The following is a 22,229-nucleotide window of genomic DNA, read 5'->3' as shown; positions in this document are numbered from 1 at the left end:
TATGCACCCTGACTGGGGATCAAACCTGCAACCTAGGTATGTGCAACCTAGGTATGTGACCAGAAATCAAACCGGCAACCTTTTGGTGTATGAGAGGGCGCTCCAACCAACTGAGCCACCCAGCCAGGGCCCACAGGTGTTTCATTACAGTTTCACATACACATTTAATGATTGATTCCTTAAGAGGTGACAATGTATTTAATACTCACAAGCAAAAAGGAATCTATTTTTGTTTTGGAGACTTTATAGATAAGTAAAGAAGAAATTCCACATACAGGTAAATATGAATCCTTTAGAATTTTCCACCTATCCCTCATTTTAAAGGAATTAATATTTTAAGGCAGAATGGTTTGAATGGCTTCATACCTGAAAATGGAGTTTCCTTTTGTTTCTCTCTTTAGTCTATCTCAGTTTTCTTAAACTTTAGTACCTAAGAATGACAGAATGGGGTGGTATACATGAAACCTTGCTTATTGTACTTTATGGAAAAATAAGGGATTTTTTTAAAGAGTAATTTTTTTCTTATAGACATTTTCAGGGACCTTAATGACTTCAATGTCTTTAAGGCTTGTAACATGGCTTTGCTGTTGCCAGCTTTCTCTAAATTTCTGCAGAAACACATGCTGATCATAAAGGGTAAGTTACACCATATTCCTCCTTGGTTGCATTTTGTCTTTAGAACCTAACCTACAAAAGATGAAATCCTCTCTACTAATGTTTACTGAGCATCTACTATGTAACCAACATCTCACATTTTACCTCATTTAAACCATGTGAGGTTAAGGAGTTGTTAGTTCAACTTTATAGATTAAAAAGTGAGGTTCAGACCTGGCAGGTGTAGCTCAGTGGATTGAGTGCCATCCTGTGAACCAAAGGATCACCAGTTTGATTCCCAGTCAGGGCACATGCCTGGGTTGTGGGCCAGGTCACCGGTAAGGGGAGCATGAGAGGCAACCACACATTGATGCTTCTCTCCCTCTCTCCCACCCTTCCCTCTCTAAAAATAAATAAATAAATAAAATATTTTTTTAAAAAGTGAGATTCAGAAAATTTAAATAACTTAATCCCACAAAGGTGTTGGGTATTGGGTACTGGGTACTAGGGTTAGAATACAAATACCCATTTGTCTGACTGCAGAGCTCCCACGCCTCTCTGTAGGGGCTCAGCAACTTTGAACAGTTCAATGTAAGGGTTATATGCACTAGCTTTGACCAAACCAGTCCCAGGTTTGAATCCTGAAACTTCCACTTTCTAGCAATGCAATGATAACAGTAAATAGCTTTGAAAGTTTTCCTAGTGCTCAGCACTTTAAGTGCACAATATCTCATTCAACCTTCCTGAACACACGGGGTGAGATACTACTGTTATCATCGTCTCACTTTACAGATGAGGAAACTCAGGCTTAAGTACAATCATGAGCAGAAATGAGACTTGAACCCAAATGTCTGATGCCAGTGCAGGTGCTCATAACTAAATGACATGGATTTTAAAAAGGAAAAAGAGTAATTGAGAAGAATTCAATCCACTCTATGGAATTATCTGTATGGTGCAGTGATTAAGTACGCACACTTCAGAGGAGGCTACTTGGGGATCTCAGCTCCTCCACTTGCTAGAGGTGTGACTTTGGGCAAGTCATTTAACCTCTGTAAAATGGCCATATAGTAGTGCCTACCCGTATTAGTTTCCTAGGGCTGCCATACCAAAATACTACAGACTAGCTGGCTTAAACAATAGACATTTGTGTTCTCACAGTTCTGGAAGCTAGAAGTCCAAGATCAAGTTGTTGTTGTCAAGTTTGCTTTCTTCTGAGGCCTCTTTCCTATGGTTGCTTTCTCACTGTGTCCTCCCTGGTTGTTCCTTGGTCTGTGTGCTATATGTCCTACTCTCTTCTTTTTAAAAAAGATGTTATTTATTTATTTTTAGACAGAGGGGAAAAGAGGGAGGAAGAGAGGGAGGGAAACATCAACATGTGGTTGCCTTTTGTGCCCCCCCTACTGAGGACCTGGCCTGCAACCCAAGCATGTGCCCTGACTGGGAATCCAATCAGCTCGAAGGCCGGCGCTCAATCCACTGAGTCATACCAGCCAGGGTCCTAATCTCTTCTTATAAGAACTGTCATATTGGATTGGGGCTCACCCATATGACCTCTCTTCACCTTAATTACCTCTTTAAAGGCCCTATCTCCAAATACAGTCACATTCTGAGGTACTAGAGGTTAGTACTTCAATATATAAATTGGTGGGGATGGCACAATTCAGCCCATAACACAATCTCATAGGGTTATTGTGAAAAGCAAATACATGTAAAGCAAAGATCAGGGGCCTAGAATGTTTTAAGAGCTTGATAACTATGTAACATAACTGAACACTTAACTTAGACGTAAGGATATTCAGCAAGTCACAAATCTTTCTTTGGTAGGATATTGGCTGGGTGTGCCCTGGGGGCTTCTCTTCTCAGCCAGATGTGCAGTTCAACATCATCTTTAAAAAAAAATATATGGAATGCTTCATGAATTTGCATGTCATTCTCATGCAGGGGACATGCTAACCTTCTCTGTATTGTTCTAATTTTAGTGTATGTGGTGCCAAAGTGAGCACCAATATCATCTTTACCTTACGGTCGATAGTCCCAATCTTGACCCCACAACTGTTCCATTCTGGTCTGGCCACTCCCTTGGGACAGTGAGAAGTTCTCACATTTTCTTTCTGTAACTACCCTGAGGTTTGTCTTTAAAATGAGGAGACATTCTGCCCCAGCTGCTCCCAGCAGAGCAAGTACCTTAATACATTGCTATTTCTACTCTTTGGGCAATCCACTTATTAAAATTTTAATGACAATCACATTTATAAAGCCATTTTCAGTTTACAAAGCTCTTTTCCATCCAGAATCTCTTTTAATCCTCACAGCATCTGTAGGAAGGAGGTTTTCTCCATTTTATAGATGAAGAAAATAGGGTTCTGAAGAGGAGCATCATTGTCCTGGGTCACACCGTTGAACAGTGGCAGAGATGGGCCTCAAATTTTGCTCTTTTGGTTCCAAGATGTCAGGAGTAGCTCATCAACTCAGGCATTCTTTTACAGTATGAACAATCCAGTATATCAGCCCTACTCTCTTTTGCGGGGGGGGGGGGGAGATGTAGATAAGTTGTTTGGGATTATTTCCGTTGGAAGTGATAAAAAGCCAATTCAAACTGGCTTAAGCAAAAATTGAATTTATTGGCTCATCTAACAGAACAATCCAGAAGCAGATCTTCAGGCTTGGATGGATCTAGGTGCTCAAACCATGTCATCAGAACTGTCTCTCTCCACTTCTTAACTTCCTTCTATGTTCATCTTATCCTAAGACAAACTCTCTGCTTGAGGTGTCAAAGATGGCCCCCAGTAGCTAAAGCTTACAATTCCCCCAGCTCAACAACCTCAGCAGAAAGAGAACATCTCTTTCTTGTAAGCTGGAAATCATTCTCAACTATTTGTGTTGGCATACGGGCCCTGCTCTCAAACCAATCACTGTGTGTGCTATAATGGAGTATTTTCATCATCCAGGCCTGCTTATTTGCCCCCCTCTGCAGAAAAGTATGATGGTGGTGATGGGGCGACTCTCACCAAACCCAGGGACTGAGTAAGGAGAAAGTAGTTTCTTTAAAGAAAAAACATATTGATGTCAGAAGTGATTTGGGTGGCGGACACATCTCTACATAGGGTTATTGTGAAAATTAAATGAGACACCATTTAATGCTCTGTAGGCACCATTGCTCTGCAGAGCTAAGATGGACAACCAGTGATGAACTGGGGACCCATCTTAGCAAGAATTCTCAGTTCTTCCCTCTAGAGTAGTAAGGGAACTTCTATGGTATTTCTCCTGGACTGCCTAGCTTGGCTCAGTAGTATAGAGAAAAAGGCAGTAATTCATGGCAGCATAAGGAGAAAAGATGGGGCTTCTGGCTCCAGTAACTTGTGTTCGGAACAGTACCCAACCAGGAGGACTCAGAGACTTTGAGGTGCTCTTTGAGGATGACCAGTTGCCTGCTTCCTCCTTTCAGCACCTTCTGTCTCTGCAATGAAGCCGTGAGCTCTGGAAGGGCAGGGATCACGTCTGTTTTATCCACCATCTTCTCCCCATAGCAGGGACTCATCGCAACCTTATTTCCTGGGTGAATAAATTCATGAATCAGGTTGATCAGCCTAATTGTCAGGATCATCGACCTCTTTGTATAAGTCAATCCCCTTCTTTGACCTTTTTCTCCATCTGTCAGGTGGGAGAAGGTATAGAATGAGACATTGTCCACAGCCACTTCGAGTGTATGATTCCAGTATCTTAGGGCTCTCAGGAGACAAACAGGATGCCCTCTGCAAGGAACCAGTGGCAGGTAACCAAACTTACTGAGCACTATGTGCACAGGTGAGATGACCTCACGTGGGTCTGAGATCTCCAAACTGTGGGATTTCGTATATATATATATACATACACACACATATTTATTTTATTTGGGGTGAAAATAGCACTGCCTATTTTTTTTATCTTGCCAATATAGACATTAAAAAGAAATTTCCATTAACTATCATTGTCATTTCTTTTAAAAAGGGGGATTTTTACAGTAAGATAGCAGGAAGTACACAATCTCAGGAAAAGAGCAACCAATCCCTTTTACCTGAGAAATACACACACACACACACACACACACTACAGGTAGATGTAAACTTTACCCGACTGACCCCTGTTGAGGTCCAGTGTTTGGAACCCACTAGTAGAGGTTATTTTTCAAACCCCCCTCCCACTTTTCTTACGTGGGTTTAATCTCCCCAGTCTACAGATGGAGAAACAGAGGTTCAGAGAGCACAAGTACAAGGTCACAGAGATAGCAAGTAGTGGTCTGCTGGAGCATCAGCCCTGATCCCTTAGCAGATCCTAAGCCAAAGCTGTTTCTCTGCAAGGAAAGAAATGACCCACCCTGGCGTTCTTGGAGTGCCCTCAGGGTGTCCTTGGCCTCACCTTGAGCCTGGATTCGGATGCTTTGTTATTCGTGATGTGCCCACTTCTTGCCAGGCACTGGGGAAAGTGTAGGGAGGGTAATCAACACGTTCCCAGCTTCCTCTCCTGTCCCCTGATACTCACCTTGGGTCCTTTTCTTTGCGACGGCAGCCAATGAATCCCCACCACAGGCATGGGCTGCTAACAGTTTAGGGGGTTCCCTCTCCTAGAGGTGTTGGCAGTTTCCTAGGAGACTCTGGGAACCTTCAACGCCCCCAAGACCCAAAGGACTAGAAGCGTGATGGTGCAACTTGAGGCACTGTGATAGGCTGTAAGGAAGGTAATTTGGGAGGAAGAGATCAGTTTAAACCCTATCAAATAATACCGCGTTCGGCGCCTCCACCATTCCCATGGACTTTGCAGGGACCCACAGTTCCACAGCTTAGGCTGGAAGAAGGGGGTCCCCCAAACCAGAGGGCCCTATTGTGGAGGGGACTTACTGCTCTAGCTGGGGCAAGCCGGGGACGGTGCCACCCTTCCCCCCCGTCCAGCCCATCCCCGCCTGCCCAAGGCGGGAGCGAGCTTCCGCGCGGCCGCGCCAGTGCACGAGAGCGCGCGTTTCGGCGCGGGGAGCGCGCCCCGTGGAGAGCCCGAGCAAGATGGAGGCCGCGCCGCGGCCGCCGCCTGGGCCGAGGCAGCCGCTGCCGGGAGCGCCGAGCTGCGGCGCCTAGGTTGTGCCAGTGCCGGACCCGCTGCCCGGACCGGGCCCAGGTTGGTGTCCCCGCACCCCCTCCCTGCGGCCGCAGCCCCCGTGCGCGTCCGGCCTGGGCGCGGGGCAGCCGCCCCCCCACCCCCGGCCCTGCCCGGGCCCCGCGGCTCCCCAGCTCCCGGGGGCAGCTCCCGCCCGCCGGCCGACCCTCCCGGCCCCGGCGGCCCGCCGGCCCGGGTCCCTCGTCCCCTCGGCCTGGAACACCGCTCTGCCCAGCCCCGGCCCGCCAGTCCCAGGCTCCCTCCCAGCCTCCGTCCAGCCCCCATCCAGCCCCGGCTTCCGAGCGACCCTTCGAGACCCCCGCCCGGCCCGAGCCCAGAGCTGCAGCCCAGCCCCCGACTCCTGTCCGGCCTCACCCTCATCCCTCCACTCCGCCTTCCTAGACCCTCAGGCCACCCCCGACTCCCTGCCCCAGCCCCCATAGCACCTTCCCGATCCCCCAGCCCCTAGTACCCTCTCCTTAGCCCCCCATAGAAACGCTTAGCGCCTCTCCACAGCCCTTTCCTAGACACCCAATACCAGACTCCCGCCCCTCGCACCAGCCCCCAATTCCCTGCCCAGGTCCCTGTACACAGCTCCTCCAACACCGGCCCCCAGACTCCATCCCATCTCTGCACGGTCCCCTCCTCTCTACTCCCCCAATTCCGGCCCCCAAGCTCCTTCCCCAACTCCCCCGCGACTACTTTCTAGCCCCTCCATTGCAGCTCCCCTGTCCTCACCTCAGCCCCTCATCCCAGCCCCCAACTTTCACATGGCCCCTTCCTGAGTCCCCAGTTGGAGATCTTTGCCCGCAGACACCAGCCCGACACTCTCACGGCCCTTTGCTAGCTCCCCCACGCCAGCCCTCGGGTCTCCCCAGCTCTGCCCCAGGTCTGGCCCTCTCGGGTTCCTTGGCTCAGGGCGGCTTCTCGCGTGCGTCCCCAGCTCCCGCCCGGCAGCCCCGCGGTCGGTCCCGGGCCGGTGGCCCCCTCCAGCCGCCGCCGGCCCCGCCCCCGGGCACCATGCTGCCCTCGCAGGAGGCCTCCAAGCTCTATCACGAGCACTACATGCGGAATTCGCGGGCCATCGGCGTGCTATGGGCCATCTTCACCATCTGCTTCGCCATCATCAACGTGGTGGTCTTCATCCAGCCCTACTGGGTGGGCGACAGCGTGAGCACTCCCAAGCCTGGCTACTTCGGCCTCTTCCACTACTGTGTGGGCAGCGGGCTGGCGGGTCGAGAGCTCACCTGCCGCGGCTCGTTCACCGACTTCAGCACCATCCCGTCCGGCGCCTTCAAGGCGGCCGCCTTCTTCGTGCTGCTCTCCATGGTGCTGATCCTCGGCTGCATTACCTGCTTTGCGCTTTTCTTCTTCTGCAACACGGCCACGGTCTACAAGATCTGCGCCTGGATGCAGCTCTTGGCAGGTAGGGGTGGGGCGGGGGCGGGACCCCCTAGAACAGGAGCCGGGGACGGGAGTTCCTTCCTTCTAGGACCCTGTCTTGGATGACTCAGAGACAGACTCTGCTCCTCTGTCTAAAGACACACCTCCTTGGTTGCCCCTCAGTAGCCACTCCTGGTGGCAGGAGTATTCTATGAGACAGACTCTTTGGGGCAGGGGTCATAGTCCTAGAACTGGATCTTTGGGGCTGGAGCTGTGGTTGGATATGGGCAGACTGCATTTATTGATGGGTTGATGGGTTAGCATTATGTTACAGTCTCTGAGGGTCTCTGAGACTCTTTTGGCTGTTTTGGCTCTTTTGGAAATAACTATTCTAGTGAGGGGTCAATATAGGTGTGAGAAATGGCTTTTTTTTTTAGAGAGAGAGAGAGAATGAGAGAGAGAAACATCAATGTGTTGTTTCATTTATTTATGCATTCATTGGTTGCTTCTTGTATGTGCCCTGACCAGGGATCGAACCTGCAACCTTGGCATATTGATGCTCAAACCAACTGAGCTACCCAGCCAAGGCAGCAATTGTTGTTGTATTGAAAAAAAACATGAGATGGGGACTAAAGAGATCTGACTTTGACCTTTAACTTTCTGACATCATCAACTTGGGTGTTTCACTTCTCTGAGTTTTGGTTTTCTCAACTGAACCTCAGAGAAGTGAAACAGTGGAGAGGATTCCAAGAACAAATGGGAGTATCTTGTAAACTTTGAAGTGCTGTGCTAAGCTGTAGGAGGAGGATGTCTATAGTGTCTATTCAATGTTTGAAATGTGAGTGGTTGACAGAGCCTGGCAACATGGGCCTTTGGTGGCCTGGTCTTCATTACGCACCCTCACCCAATTCAAGAAGGAGGGTTCTGGTGCTATGTCCAAATGGGAATGAGTTCCTGGGCCCTTCTGAAATGTTTGGCTAAGATAGACGTCTTACCCAAGAATCACAAAAGGGTCTTTTGGATTAAAAACTGCTGAGACAGTTTTCCAGGATCCATTAGAGTCCCCCATGCCTGTCCACCTTTCGATCGAAGACAGATTTTGAAGGTTCAGCAACTTGGGCATTTGCCTAATTGCAGGCAGGAAAGAGAGTTGAGCTGGGGAAAGTGGGGCCAGAGGATGGGGGAGGAGAGCTGATGAAGGCTAGGAAAAAGTTTGGAGCCCTCAGGGTTGAAATGGAGAAGGGAAAACGTGATGATCATGCAGCAGAGATGGTCTTTCAAAACACGTACCTCAACGCATTCAACAAGTGTTGGCCTCTTCAAAAGAACCTCCCTGGAGGAGGTGTTATATCACTTGTTGATTTTTCTCTTGCTGAAAATATTGTAGGGAATTATGTTTTGGGCATGGGGTGTATTCTCTTGAAGGTCATCATTGAGGAGAAACCTCCATCTTTTTTTTTTTCTTATTTTGATAGTACATTTATCAAAGCTGGGGACAGTGAAACAAGGAAGGGCTTAGGATTGAAGAGCAACAGGAGAGAGCCTAGGTGGGGCTGCTCTAACTCTCTAGAAGTGTTATAGGAAAGAAATGAGCTTAGATGGAGCCTCTTTGGCTCGCTGAGAGTCAGAGAAAAGGCTCACTGAGAAGTCAGAGAAAAGGCACCTTGGGACAGGTTCAGGGGGTTAACCTGAGATGAACTGCCACTGCCCATGGCTCCTCTGGTTGCAAGTCTTGTGGGATCCCTTAGAGAGGGAAGAAGAGGGGGAAGTGAAAGGTACAGGCATGCTCACAGGAGGGAGAGTGCACTGAAACCTCCATCTTTTAAAGGGGGAATATGATTTTTAGAAATGACTAGAAGTCACTTAGGGCCAAGTGTAGGAAATATGATGGGTGATCAAATTGACAATTGTCACTTGGGATGAAAGCCAAGGTGTGATGGCAAAATCATGAAGCTGGTTTGCTTCCCAAGAGGACTTCTACAAATGCAGGGAGGAATTACGGTACCATTGGAAGAACTGCCCAAACTCCCAAAAGAAATACTTTGAAGAAGACAGTGTTTTTTCAGATGTGGACATTCTCATGGGCATGTTTCACTCCATTCAACTTAGATATGGGTCTTTTAGGATCTTTGAAGAAGGTGAGGAAAAAGAATTGTAGGATATGGGCCATGTCTCTCCATATTTCCCAGTGTTACCCAGAAAGTGATTTTATGTATTTCCATTCTATTCTCCTTCCAAAGGCAAATTGGAAAGAATATGTTCAGTTGGAACCCCCAATTCCTCAGCCTTAGTTTGGAGCCTGCTGATGGGATGCTGACCTCTTGGCTTTTTAATTCTCTATAATCCATATGGATTTAATCTTGGGGATTGGATGAACTATTCAACAATCTCCATGTATTTATAAAATTTCAGGGATCAGCTCCTTCACACACCACCTTCCCCTGCCCCCAGGAAAGTGAGCCTAGAAAAGTTACGATCTTACCCAAAGTCACACAGCCAGTAAGTGAGTAAACTAGCCCAGTGCTCTTGTGTTGCTGTCCCATCCCTGAGGGCTGTTATCAGAGCTGAGCAATATATTCCATTTTGCTTAGAGATTTCTGAGATCTCTGGGTAAGAACCTGGCACTTTTTGCTCTGGGTAAGAAACTGATAAAGTGACACCAGAATAGAAGCCAGAGCACTGGACTATGAGTCATGGTCTTGGCTGACTGCCTGTGACTTACCCTGCAGTGTTAAGCTATTGTTTTTAGCTTAAATCTCAGTTTTCTCACCTGTACAAGGTGGGGGCTAATCAGTTAGATTAGTGGACTTGAAGTATCTCTTTCTGCCCTGTGGTGCTCCTAGAAAAACTTTCACCAACATCATTCTATTCAGAAAGTGAGAAGCCAGTCATCCCCAGAGGAACTGCAGAGAAGCGAAGGGCCTTTTTTGTTTTAGATAAGACTCAGAATGCCTATTGCATGTTTCTTGTTCAAGTGAACTTTTATTCAAGTATTTTTGAGTCTTCCAAGTACAGAACACTGGACCTTTGAGAAAATACAAAGAGGTACTTATTTCTTTGTACCTCACCTGTTTTGTTATCCTCCTTAAGCCAGGTGCTGCAATGCTGAGATCATCACTGTCCCTAAGGACTTTAAGCCTATAAAATGCAATCCCTGCTCACAAGAAACTTACCATTTCATTGGATCGCTATATTAGTCAGCAGTCTTTCAGTGGCAAGTGACAGAAATCCAACTCAAACTGGCTTAAATAAATTAAATAAAGAGTGTAGTATTTTTAACTCACGTAACTTAAAAGTCAAGAATATCTGACTTCAGGCATGGATGCATCCAGATACTCAAATAATGCCATTCCAACATATCTCTCTTCATTCCTTGGTTCCTCTGTGTTGGCTTATTTTCAAGTCCACTTCTCTCTTGAAGGTGATAAATATGGCTACTAGCAACTCTGAAATTGCATTGCTATAGCTTAGCAATGCCTGTTGAAAAAGAACATCTCTTACTCAATGGCTTCATCAAAAGTTCCAGGGCCGATTCTCATTGGCTAAGCTTTGGTCAGATGTGCGTCTCTTAATTAATCAGCGTGATTTTGTCTAAGACCTCAGCCACAAGCCCACCCCTGGAACACATGGACTGATAGTGTAGAAAGGTCAGTTCTTGCAAAGGGAAGTCAAATGTAACCACTGGAAGAGTGATACTCTAGGTAAGACATGTGCAGACAGAAGTGGAAACTCAGGGCAATCAAAGAGGCTATGGGCTTAGTTGGAATGTGAGGCTTGAGCAGGACAGGGTGTAGATAGGCATTAGGTGTGGGAGAACATTCTGAATGAAAAGGAGGATCATGGGCAGAGGCACAGAGGTGAGAAAGCCACATTGGGATTCAGCGTGACATCCACATAAGGGAGCCGCGGGAGAAGAAGCCAGGAAGCAACAATGGGGCCACAAAATGCAAGGCTCTCAATACTGAGCCAAGGAATTTGGACTCTAACTCTAATCAGTAGGCAGTTTGAAATTGCTATGACTGTTATTATTATTCAAGAAAAATAGTTAACATTTTCTAAACCTTTACTATATGCTTGACCATTTGCCAAACATTTACACACATACTATCATCTAATCCTATGGAGCAGATGCCATTATTGACATTTTATACATGAGAACACTGAGCCTCAAAGAGTAAAAAGTCATTTGTCCAAGGACATACAGGTGGTAAGTGGTGGAGCCAGGATTATTACTTAGTCTTTCTGACTCTAAAGCCCATGGGTTTATTAAGGAGCATTAACGGTGGAGATCGTGGCAGGCTGTATTTGCCAGAAGAGTTGAAAGCGAAGTAGAGAGGCTGGAAGACCCAGGTGACTCTCTATGGAGTTGGGGTCAGCTTTTCAGGACTTCTCGGGTCATCTCTGCTAATCTTGACCTGATCTATGCCAGCTTCTGTGCTAGACATTTTCACATTCATTATGTCACTTAATCTTCATCTGTTAAAGTGACTTGCCCAAAGGTCACACATCTAGTGAAAAGTGGAGCGGAAACATAACACAAGTGCAAAAGGATATAGAACCTGCACTTACCACTGAACAGGAACCCTGGAAGTGAATACACAAATTACAAGTTACAGCTGTAAGCTCTATGTACTCAGTATTTACCTATGGGCTGGGTGAGCTTAGCTAAAGGGAGATTGCTGGCTGGAGCAGACCGCCAGGTTGAAAGCCTGGTTGAGGGTCTGAGGACACAGTGGTTGAAGAACAGAGGACTTGGAATTCCTGTTCTGCCACTTCCCAGCTGTTTGGGCTTGAGTAAGTGGGTTTCCCTCTCTGAGTCTCTGTTTCTTTATCTATAAGATGAAGATTATTCTTGTACCTATCTCAGAGGTGGTAGAAAGAAAGCAACAAAATGATGAGTGTAAAATGGTTCCTGGTGTACAGTAAACACTCAAAAATGGTCAGTGTTACTCCTGTGACATATTCGGACTGAAGGGTAGTTGGTGAGGGGTCCTTGATGCTCAGGTGGAAGAGTTAGGACAGGTGATCAAAGGCCTTGAGAAGACATAAACTATCAGCTGGAGAGGGTCTTACCAATCAGCTTTGCCGAACTCCTTCACTTTACAGATGAAAATACCAAGTCCCAGAGAGAAGAGACAAGTTCATGGTCACATGGTGACACCCTCTATCCCCAGAAGGAAGATGATTCTGACCACAGTTCATTCAATATTGAATGCCTACTACCTGCCAGGTACTGCCTGGTGCTGGAATCACAGTGGAGAACAGAGTGTGTGAGGAGATGGGGAAGGGCAGGGGCTGGATGGTCATCCAGAAGTGAGATCTTCCAGCCTTCCAGATGTGCGTCCTTGCTCAGCGGGGGACTCTGGCTAGGAACAGCAATGACAGTTCCTGTCCCTACAGCTTGGAATATACATCTACATTCCTCCCCATTTCTTGCTGTTCGTTTCAGGTTTGGTTTAGGATTTCATTCATCCAAGTAAGTCTTTGTTGATGTGTCTTCTCATAGTTAAACACTGCTGAGCACATTGGGGGAATTTCTTTCCTTCCTTCCTCATCTTCTTTCTTCCTCCCCCAACTATCCCTCCCTCCTTTTTTTCCTTCTTCCCACCTCCCTTCCCTCTGTCCCTCCCTAACCTCTTCCTTTTTTTCTCACATCAGTCGGTTACTGATGGCATCCTCTGTGTGTCTGGCACTGTGCTAAGTTCTGGGAATCCTGATCAAGAGTCCTCACTCCCATGGAGCTCATAGCCTAATGGGAGAGGCAGGGAGGAAAACAGATCGTCCCATCATGTACGACACATGAAGTGACTGAGTCACACAAGGGGTCTTCTGGGGGCACAAAGAGGACTTCTGACACAATTAAGGACAGCCAGGAAAGTCTTTCAAAAAGTGATGGCATTTGAGCTGAGTCTTAAAGGATGGGAAGGAACAAGAAGGGGAACCAGGCAGAAGAGTCAGCATGATCGAAGGCATGGAGGCAGGAAATAGCCTGCTGTGTTTTGGGGACTACAAGCAATTAGGGCAAGGAGCAGCTAGAGCTGAGATTGGGAGATGGATTGTGGAGGCTTTCTAAACCATGGTAAGGAGTTTAGGCTTTACCTGTAGGTGACAGATAGTTGTGTGACTGTGTTTTGTTTAAAAATTTCCCAGACGTTTGTTTACTTTTGGAAAATTTAATATATGCACATGATTCGAAATTCAAAAGGTAAAAAGGTGCACCATCAGACATAAGTCTCCTTCTTGCTTTCATTGCTCACTGATCCTCACAGAGGCAATCACTATTATCAATTTCTTGAGCATCCTTTCCAAAAATCCCATAAATACACAAGCAAATGCAAACATTTTAAAACATAAATGAGTTATCTATTGCTGCATAACAAGTACCCTAACACTTAATGGCTTAAAGCAACAAGCATGTATTATCTCTGTTGCTGTGAGTCATCGAAATTTGGGAGGAACTAAGATGAGTAGTTCCGGCTCAGGGTCTCTCATGAAGTTGCAAGGAAGACCTCAGTGGGGGGCTCTGACCAGGTTGGGCTTTGTCCCACAAAGCCAAATGTCGTGGATTTGATTCCCGGTTAGGGTACTTGCCTAGATTGCAGGTTTGGTCCCTGGTTGGGGTGCTTTCAAGAGGCAACCAATTGATGTTTCTCTTGCACAATGATGTTTCTCTCCCATTCTTTCTCCCTCCCTTCTCTTCTCTCTAAAAATACATAAATAAAATCTTTAAAAAAATAAAAGACCTCAATGGGGGCCTGTAGTTCTCTAAACGTTGACTGAAGCTGGAGGAATCTAGCTGCACTTAAGTATTGTCAGGAGACCTCAGAATAAGTGGAAAGAGAGACGGACAGAATGAGTGGAGAGAGAGAGAGAGAGAGACTGCACTGCCCACCTCCTTTCTTTGATAACAGCTTTATTGAGCTAGAATTCGTAGGCTATACAATTCAACCATGTAAGAGTACGATTCAGTGGTTTTTTAGCATATTCACAGATTTGTGCAACCATGGCTGCAGTCAATTTTAGGATATTTTCAACAATTCAAGAAGAAGCCTTGTGCCCTGACTGGTGTGACTCAGTGAGCTGGACGACATCCCACAAACTGAAAGGTCACCGGTTTGATTCCTGGTCAGGGTACATGCCTGAGTGGCGGGCCAGGGCCCTGGTTGGGGGTGTGCGAGAGGCAACCAATTGATATTTTTCTCGCTCATCGATGTTTCTCTCCCTCCCTTTCTCCCTCCCTTCCCCTCTCTCTAAAAAATAAATACATTTTAAAATCTAAAAAAAAGAAGAAGCCTCATGCCATTTAGCCATCACCTCCTAAACCAATTTCTCCATCACGTTGCTCAGCCTCTAAGCAACAACTAATTTACTTTCTGCCTCTGTATATTAGCCTATGCAGGACAGTTCATATAAATGGAATAATATAATAGGTGGTCTTTGGTGACTGGCATCTTTCAGTTAGTATAATGTTTTTGAGGTTCATCATGTTGTTGCATGTATAATACTTTATTCCTTTTTATGGCTGAACAATAATCCATTTTGTAGATGTATCACATTTTGTTTACCCAGCCATCGGTGGGTGGGCATTTGGATTGTTTCCACCTTTTGGCTATTCTGACTGTTGCTATGAACATTTGTGTGCAAGTTGTTGTGTGGACACATGTTTTCATTTCTCTTGGGTATGTACAATACCTAAGAGTGGAATTGGCGGCTCAATGGCAACTCTATAGTTAACATTTTGAGAAACTGCCACATTGTTTTCCAAAGTGACTGCCCCATTGTACATTACCACTAGCAGTGTATCTGAGAGTTCCCGGTTCTTCGTATCCTCATCAACACTTGTTATTATCTGAATATTTTTAATTTATTTGTTTTGGAGAGAGACACAGAGACAGGGAAACATTGACTTGTTGTTCCACTTATTTATGTATTCATTGTTTGATTCTTGTATGTGTACTGACCAGGGATCGAACCTGCAGCCTTGGTGTATCGCGATGATGTTCTAACCAATTGAGCTATCCAGCCAGGGCCTTATCTGACTTTCTGATTATAGCCATCATACTGGGTATGAAGTGGTATCTCATTGTGGTTTTGATTTGCATTTCCCTAATGATTAGTGCTGTTGAACATTTTTTCAGCATTTCTATTTTATTTTAGAAGTTATACTATATAGGAAGGATATAAACACAAATATTACTAGTATTTATCTTTCAATGGGAGATTACAAAACATTTTTTTCTTCTTGTGCTTTTCTATGGTTTTTAAATTTTCTACAGTATGTATAAAATAAAATAGAACTACAAGGAAAACTCAGTGCTGGACTAAGAGATTATTCTTTAAAGGTAGAACAGTAAGTCATTTTGAAACTTGGATATTTGGGGGCATGGAAGGCCTTTTTGATCACAGACTTCATCTTGAGAAGCATTATTCCTGAAATCAGTAATCTCTGGACTCATTATTTCTTCCTCTACATTAAAAGAATTTTTTTCAAGAAAAACTTCCTTTGGCATATTACAGCAACTGTTACCAGAGTACTAAAAAAAGATTATTGTGAAAGCAATGAAATATAAATTTTCTAACATACCATAAAAATTAAAAGATAAGCAGCCCCGGCCAATTTGGCTCAGTAGGTTGGAGCATTGTCCCATAAACTGAAAGGTCGCAGGTTCAATTCCTGGTCAGGGCCCATACCTAATTCGTGGGTTTGGTCCCTGATTGGGGTAAGTAGGAGAGGCAACCTAATCGATGTTTCTGACATCAATGTTTCTTTCCCTCGCTCTCTCCTTCCCTTTTCCTTTCTAAAATCAACAAGCATGTCTGTCCTTGAGTAAGGATAAAAAAATTAAAAGATAAGCAAAAATAGGTTGTGAAGATAATTTTGTTAAGAAAATGTAAATTGAATGATGGCTTTACATATATATCTTTATTTATTTATTTATTTTTGTTTTAGAGAGAGGAAAAGGGAACGGGGGGAGAGAGAATGAGAGAGAGAGATATCAATTTGTTGTTCCACTTACTGATGTATTCTTTGGTTGATTCTTGATTCTTGTATGTGCCCTAGCCGGGGATCAAACCCACAACCTTCCCAAAACAGGATGACGCCAACTAAGCTACCTAGCTAGGGCTACACGTATGTCTTAAAAGGAGAAATATGAGACAATTATCATCTAAGTTCAACTTAGAAGTTGGGGTTATTTAGACAGAAAATGCACTAATAAAAATTGATTTCTGCAGTTCTGAAATGGATTTGAGGCACATATTTGGGCCTTAATAAAAGGAATGAAAGCGTGGTCATGAACACCTTCATTTTATTTTTATTATTTTTAAATCATTTTTTCAATTATAATTGACATACAATATTATATTTACTTCAGACGTGTACTACAGTAATTAGGCACTATAAACTTACTGAGTGATTGTCCCAATAAATCTGGGACCCATCTGACAACATACATAGTTATTAGAATGTTATTGATTATATTCCCTGTGCTGTACTTTACATCCCCATGACTCTTCTGTAATTACCAATTTCTACATCTTAATCCTTTCCCCTTTTTCACCCAGCCCCCCAACTCCCCTCCCATTTGGCAACCATCAAAATGTTCTCTGTATCTATGAGTCTGATTTTGTTTTTGCTTGTACATTTTTTTGTCTTTTAGATTCAATTGTTGATTTGTATTTATTGACATTTTATTGTTCATATTTTTGATACTTCTCCCCCTCCCTCTCCTCCTCCCCCTCCCTCCCTCCTCCTCCTTCTCCTTCCAACAGATCCTTTTACATTTTATGTAATACTGAGCTCTTTTAGTTTTTTCTTATCTGGGAAGCTCTTTATATGTCCATCAATTCTAAATAATAGCCTTGCTGGGAAAAGTAATCTTGGTTGTGGGTCCTTGATTTTCATCACTTTGAATATTTCTTGCCAATCCTTTTGGCCTGCAAAGTTTCTGTTGAGAAGTCAGCTGACAGTCCTATGGGAGCTCCCTTGTAGGTAACTAAGTGCTTTCTCTTGCAGCTTTTAAGATTCTCTTTTTGTCTTTAACCTTTGGCATTTTACTCATGATGTGTCTTGGTGTGGGCCTCTTTGGGTTCTACTTGTTTGGGACTTTCTGTGCCTCCTGAACTTGTATATCTATTTCTCTAACCAGATGAGGGAAGTTTTCCATCATTATTTAAAAAAAATTTATTGATCGATTTTAGAGAGAAAGAGGAAGGAGAGAGAGAAAGGTGAGAGGGAGAGGATATCTATTTGTGGTTTCACCTTTTCTGCATTCATTGGTTGATTCTTGTATGTGCCCTCACCAGGGATTGAATCCACAAGCTTGGCATATCAAGACAATGCTGTAAACAGCCGAGTTACCTAGCTAGGGGCTCTGTCATTATTTTTTCAAACAGGTTTTCAATTTCTGGCTCTCTCTTTAATCCAAGATCCCATGATGTGAATGTTGGTATGTTTGAAATTGTCCCAGAAGCTCCTGACATTATTCCCATCTTTTTTGATTCACTGTCTTATCTACTCTACTGTTGATTTCCTGTAAATTATTCTTAATTTCAGTTAGTATATCCTTCATAGTCAGAACCCGTTCTTTTTTTATGGTTTTCATATCCTTTTTTATGCTTTTGAAGTTTTCTCTAAGTTCATTTACTCTTCTCCTAAGTTCAGTGAACATCCTTATAACCAGTGTTTTGAACTTTGCTGCATCTAGGACGTTACTCATCTCCATTTTGTTTAGTTCTTTTTCTGAAGTTTTGTTCTGTTCTTTCATTTGGGCCGTGTGGTTATGGGAGGATGCGAGTACCACACTTATCTATGCTGCCTGGTGTTGAACATCTTTTCCTGTGTTTCTTGGCCATTTGTATATTCTCTTTGGGGAAATGTCTATTCACATCTTTTGCTCATATAATTTTTAAATTAGGCTATTTTTAAATTTTTATTTATTGATTTTTAGAGAGAGAGAGAGAAATATCAATTTGTTGTTCCACTTAGTTATGCATTAATTGATTCTTGTATGTGCGCTGACTGGGAATCAAACCCACAGCCTTGGCGTATCTAGGCGATGCTCTAACCAACTGAGCTACCTGACCAGGGTGAGTTATTTTTCTTTTTATTATTGAATTGTAAGAGTTCCTTATATACTCTAGGTACAGGTCCCTTATCAGATATATGATTAGCAAATATTTTCTTCCAGTCTATTATTGTGGGTTTGGTCCCCTGTCAGGGTGTGCACAAGAAGGCAGCGATCAATGTTTCTGTCCCACATAGAAGTTTCTGGGTTTTTTCCTTTTAGATGTTTCTCTCTCTGTCTCTCCATCTCTCCGTCTCTCTCTTCCCCCTTCCCCCCCTTCCTCTCTCTCTAAAAGCAATGAAGAATGCCCTCAGGTGAGGATAAACAATGAAAAAGCCCCTCCCTCCTGTTGTGACTGCCATGTGTGCCTCTGCATGGGCATGCTCTAATCAGTGACCTGTCAGTGGGCATTTGGGTTACTTATTATACACAGTGGTATGCAGCCTTTCTCTTTAAGTCCCTATGTATAATATGCTTACAGAAAAGTACAAAAATCATCTGGTCTACAGCTCAGAGAAGTTCTCCGAAGTGACCATGATTATGTAAATAGCATCCAGATTAATAACCTCATGCCTCTTTCTAATCAATGCCCCTACAGGTAACCACTGCCCTGTTCAAAAATGTAATGTAAATGGAATCACACTTTTTCTCAATGTTACCACTGTAAGATGCACCCAAGTTGTTACCAATAACAACACTTTGTTCATGCTCCGGTCTGTGTAATATTACATTGGATAAGACTGCACCATTTATTTCTCCATCACAGTGTGAATAGGCATTTGGGTTGTTTCCAGTTTGGGGCTCTGCACCGTCTAGTTCATGTCTATAGTGAACATACCTGCACAGTTCCAGTGGGAGCATCTGGAGGAGAGGGTGGCTTGGGCATCATTGTGCAGGCTCAGCTCATGGAGATGTTATGGCAAACAGCTTTCTGAGGCTTGTGATCCACTGTACAGGGCTGCTATCTAGCCTGCTCCTCTGAATCCACAGGCTTTTTCCTTCCCTTGCTGAGGAGGGACCTACCACACAGAGCCCCTGGGGACCTGTGGGTGGTGAGGGGGCAGCTCCTCATTGTGCTTCACTCACCCTGAGTCAGCTGAGCTTCCTGCCCAACAGAGACCTATCACTCACATCCAACTGAGGGTCCATCTACAGAGTCTGGGTGTGAGGGACCCAGGCAAAAAAAATCAGGAGGTGGCACATCAGAGAGGCCACATCAGGAGTGAGGGGAGTAGCCTTGTGTTCGTCAGCTTGGGCTAATGAAGAAAAACGCCACACATACACTGGGCAGTTTAAACAACAGAAATTTATTTTTCATAGTTCTGGAGGCTAAGAAGTCCAAGATCAAGGTGCCAGCACAGTTGAGTTCTGATGAGGGCCTACTTCCTAGCTTGCAGCTGGCCGCCTTCTTTCTGTGTCCTCACATAGCAGAGGAAGAGAAAGCAAGCTCTTGGTCTCTCATCTTATAAAGACACTAATGCCATCATGGGGGCCCATCCTCATTACCTTATCTAATTCTCATTACCTCCCAAACACCCACCTCCAAATACCATCACATTGGGAGATTTCTGGCCAAGATGGAGACAGAGGTAGGTACACTTTGCCTCCTTGCACAACCAAAAGAAGGACAACAACAAATTTAAAAACAAAAAATAACCAGAACTGCCAGAAAAATCAAACTTTATGGAAATCCAACAACCAAGGAATTAAAGAAACAGTCATTCAGACTGGTAGGAGGGGTGGAGACAGGCAGCTGGGGTGGGGAGGATGTGCACAGAGGACCAGGCAGGCAGGCAGGGCAGCTGGGTGGGGAGAGGGGAGGGGCGAACAGGCAGTCCAACATTTGTGTGTAGATAAACCAGGAGGAACAACTGAGGAGCAAGACAGACCATGCAACCTAAGGTTCTAGTGTGGGGAAATAGAACCTCAAAACCTCTGGCTATAAAACCTGTGGGGGTTGGGGTGGCAGGAAAAACTCCCAGCCTCACTGGAGAGTTCATTGGAGAGACCTACAGGGTCCTAGAACATACACAAATCCACCCACCTGGGAATCAGCACCAGAAGGGCCCAATTTGACCATGGGTAGTGGGGGAAGTGACTGAAAGCCTGCAGAGAGCTGAGCCAGAGACAATGTTCCTTCTCAGACCCCTCCCCTACATACACTGCCACAACACAGCCATGAGGGTTTCCCTGCCCTGGCAAATACCTAAGGGTCATGTAACAGGCAGTCAAGACAAAAAAAATATGGCCCAAATGAAAGAACAGATCAAAGCTCCAAAAACAGAACTAAGCAATGAAGACCTAGCCAACCTATCAGATGCAGAATTCAAGACACTGGTAATCAGGATGCTCACAGAAATGATTGAGTATGGTAACAAATAGAGGAAAAGTGAAGACTATGAAAAGTGAAATGAAGGAAAAATATACAGGAAACCAACAGTGAAGGGGAGGAAATCAGGATTCAAATCAATGATCTGGAGCAGAAGGAAGAAATAAACATTCAACCAGAACAGAATGAAGAAACAAGAATTCAAAAACATGAGGAGAGGCTTAGGAACATCTGGAGCAACTTTAGGTGTTCCAACACCCCAAAATCATAGGGGTGCCAGAAGGAGAAGAGGAAGAGCAAGAAATTGAGAACTTATTTGAAAACATAATGAAGGAGAACTTCCCCGGTCTGCCAAAGGAAATAGAATTCCAGGAAGTCCAGGAAGCTCAGAGAGTCACAAAAAAGTTGGACTCCAGGAAGCACACACCAAAACACATCATAATTAAATTACCCAAGATTAAAGAGAAGGAGAGAATCTTAAAAGCAGCAAGAGAAAATGAGACAGTTACCTGCAAATGAGTGCCCATAACACTATCAGCTGATTTCTCAAAAGAAAGCTTGCAGGCAAGAAGGGGCTGGAAAGAAGTATTCAAAGTCATGAAAGGCAAGGACCTACATCCAAGATTACTCTATCCAGCAAAGCTATCATTTAGAATGGAAGGGCAGATAAAGTGCTTCCCAGATAAGGTCAAGTTCAAGGAGTTCATCATTACCAAGCCCTTATTACATGAAATGTTAAGGGAATTTATCTAAGAAAAAGAAGGTAAAAAAATATGAACAGTAAAATGACAACAAACTCAAAACTGTCAACAACTGAACCTAAAACAAAAACAAAAACAAACTAAGCAAACAACTAGAACAGGAACAGATTCACAGAAATAGAGAGCACATGGAGGGTTATCAGTGGGAGGGAAAAGGATGAGAATGGGGGAAAAGGTATAGGGAATAAGAAGCATAAATGGTAGGTACAAAATAGACAGGGGGAAGTTAAGAATAGTATAAGAAATGGAGAAGCCAAAGAACTTATATGTATGACCCGGGGACATGAATAAAGGAGGGAGAATGCTGGTAGGTGGTGAGATGCCGGGAGGAGGGGAATAAATGGGAGAAAAAAACGGGACAACTGTAATAGGATAATCAACAAAATATATTTAAAAAAGCAAATACCATCACTTTGGGTGATAGGGCTTCCACATACGAATTTTGTGATGATACAATTAAGATTCTTTAGAGTCTGCTCAGGGACAGAAAGCCCTGGAGGATGTCCAGTCTAACCACCCAGTAATGAGTGTTAGCTGTGGTGTGTCAGGCATGGCTGGGGCAGATGAACAAAAATAGAGGCTTCCTTCTAGGAATGCTCAGTTCATTGGATGTCCTTTGAGGATGGTGTAATGGTATTATAATAAAACTATTCAAATAGCGAAGCATAAAATGCATCATTAAAAAGACATATAGATGGAAGCATAGGTAAACACAGCTTGCTTCCTCACACAACAGCAAAAATTACAACTAGACTACAAAACAAATATCACCCAGAATTATCAGAAAATCGAGCTGTGTGGAAGGCCAACAACCAAGGAATTAAAGAAGTCACATTCATCCAGATGGGTTGGAGGGGTGGAGACACAGAGACGCTGAATGAATGGTCCCACACCCATGTGTGGTAGATAAAAATCAGGAGGGATACCTCAGGAGCGAGGGATCCCAGCCCCACAGCAGACCATCTAGCCCAG

General features: G+C 44.4%; 1 protein-coding gene, 1 non-coding gene and 1 pseudogene across 2 annotated transcripts in view; 1 reads left to right on the top strand and 2 right to left on the bottom strand.

Moving 5' to 3' along the window:
- Nucleotides 1-520: 520 nt before the first annotated feature.
- Nucleotides 521-630, bottom strand: LOC112301346 (small nucleolar RNA SNORA33; annotated as a pseudogene).
- A 1,860-nt stretch (nt 631-2,490) lies between these two features.
- On the bottom strand, nt 2,491-2,597 carry LOC112301332 (U6 spliceosomal RNA). Its single transcript, XR_002974475.1, has one exon. It is a non-coding gene; the product is annotated as a U6 spliceosomal RNA (small nuclear RNA).
- Nucleotides 2,598-5,600: 3,003 nt separating this feature from the next.
- LHFPL4 (LHFPL tetraspan subfamily member 4) overlaps nt 5,601-22,229 on the top strand; it is a 30,450-nt gene continuing 13,821 nt past the window's right edge. Inside the window, exons 1-2 of the mRNA XM_053930337.2 lie at nt 5,601-5,739; nt 6,662-7,144. Coding sequence (XP_053786312.1) covers nt 6,739-7,144 — 406 coding nt within the window. The 5' untranslated portion in view covers nt 5,601-5,739; nt 6,662-6,738. The remainder of the gene's footprint in view (nt 5,740-6,661; nt 7,145-22,229) is intronic.

The sequence above is a fragment of the Desmodus rotundus genome, chromosome 8 (assembly GCF_022682495.2).
Source record: "Desmodus rotundus isolate HL8 chromosome 8, HLdesRot8A.1, whole genome shotgun sequence".
NCBI classification, from domain to species: domain Eukaryota; kingdom Metazoa; phylum Chordata; class Mammalia; order Chiroptera; family Phyllostomidae; genus Desmodus; species Desmodus rotundus.
The sequence above is the reverse complement of the archived record's forward strand: the minus strand, read 5'-3'. Positions and strand labels throughout refer to the sequence as shown.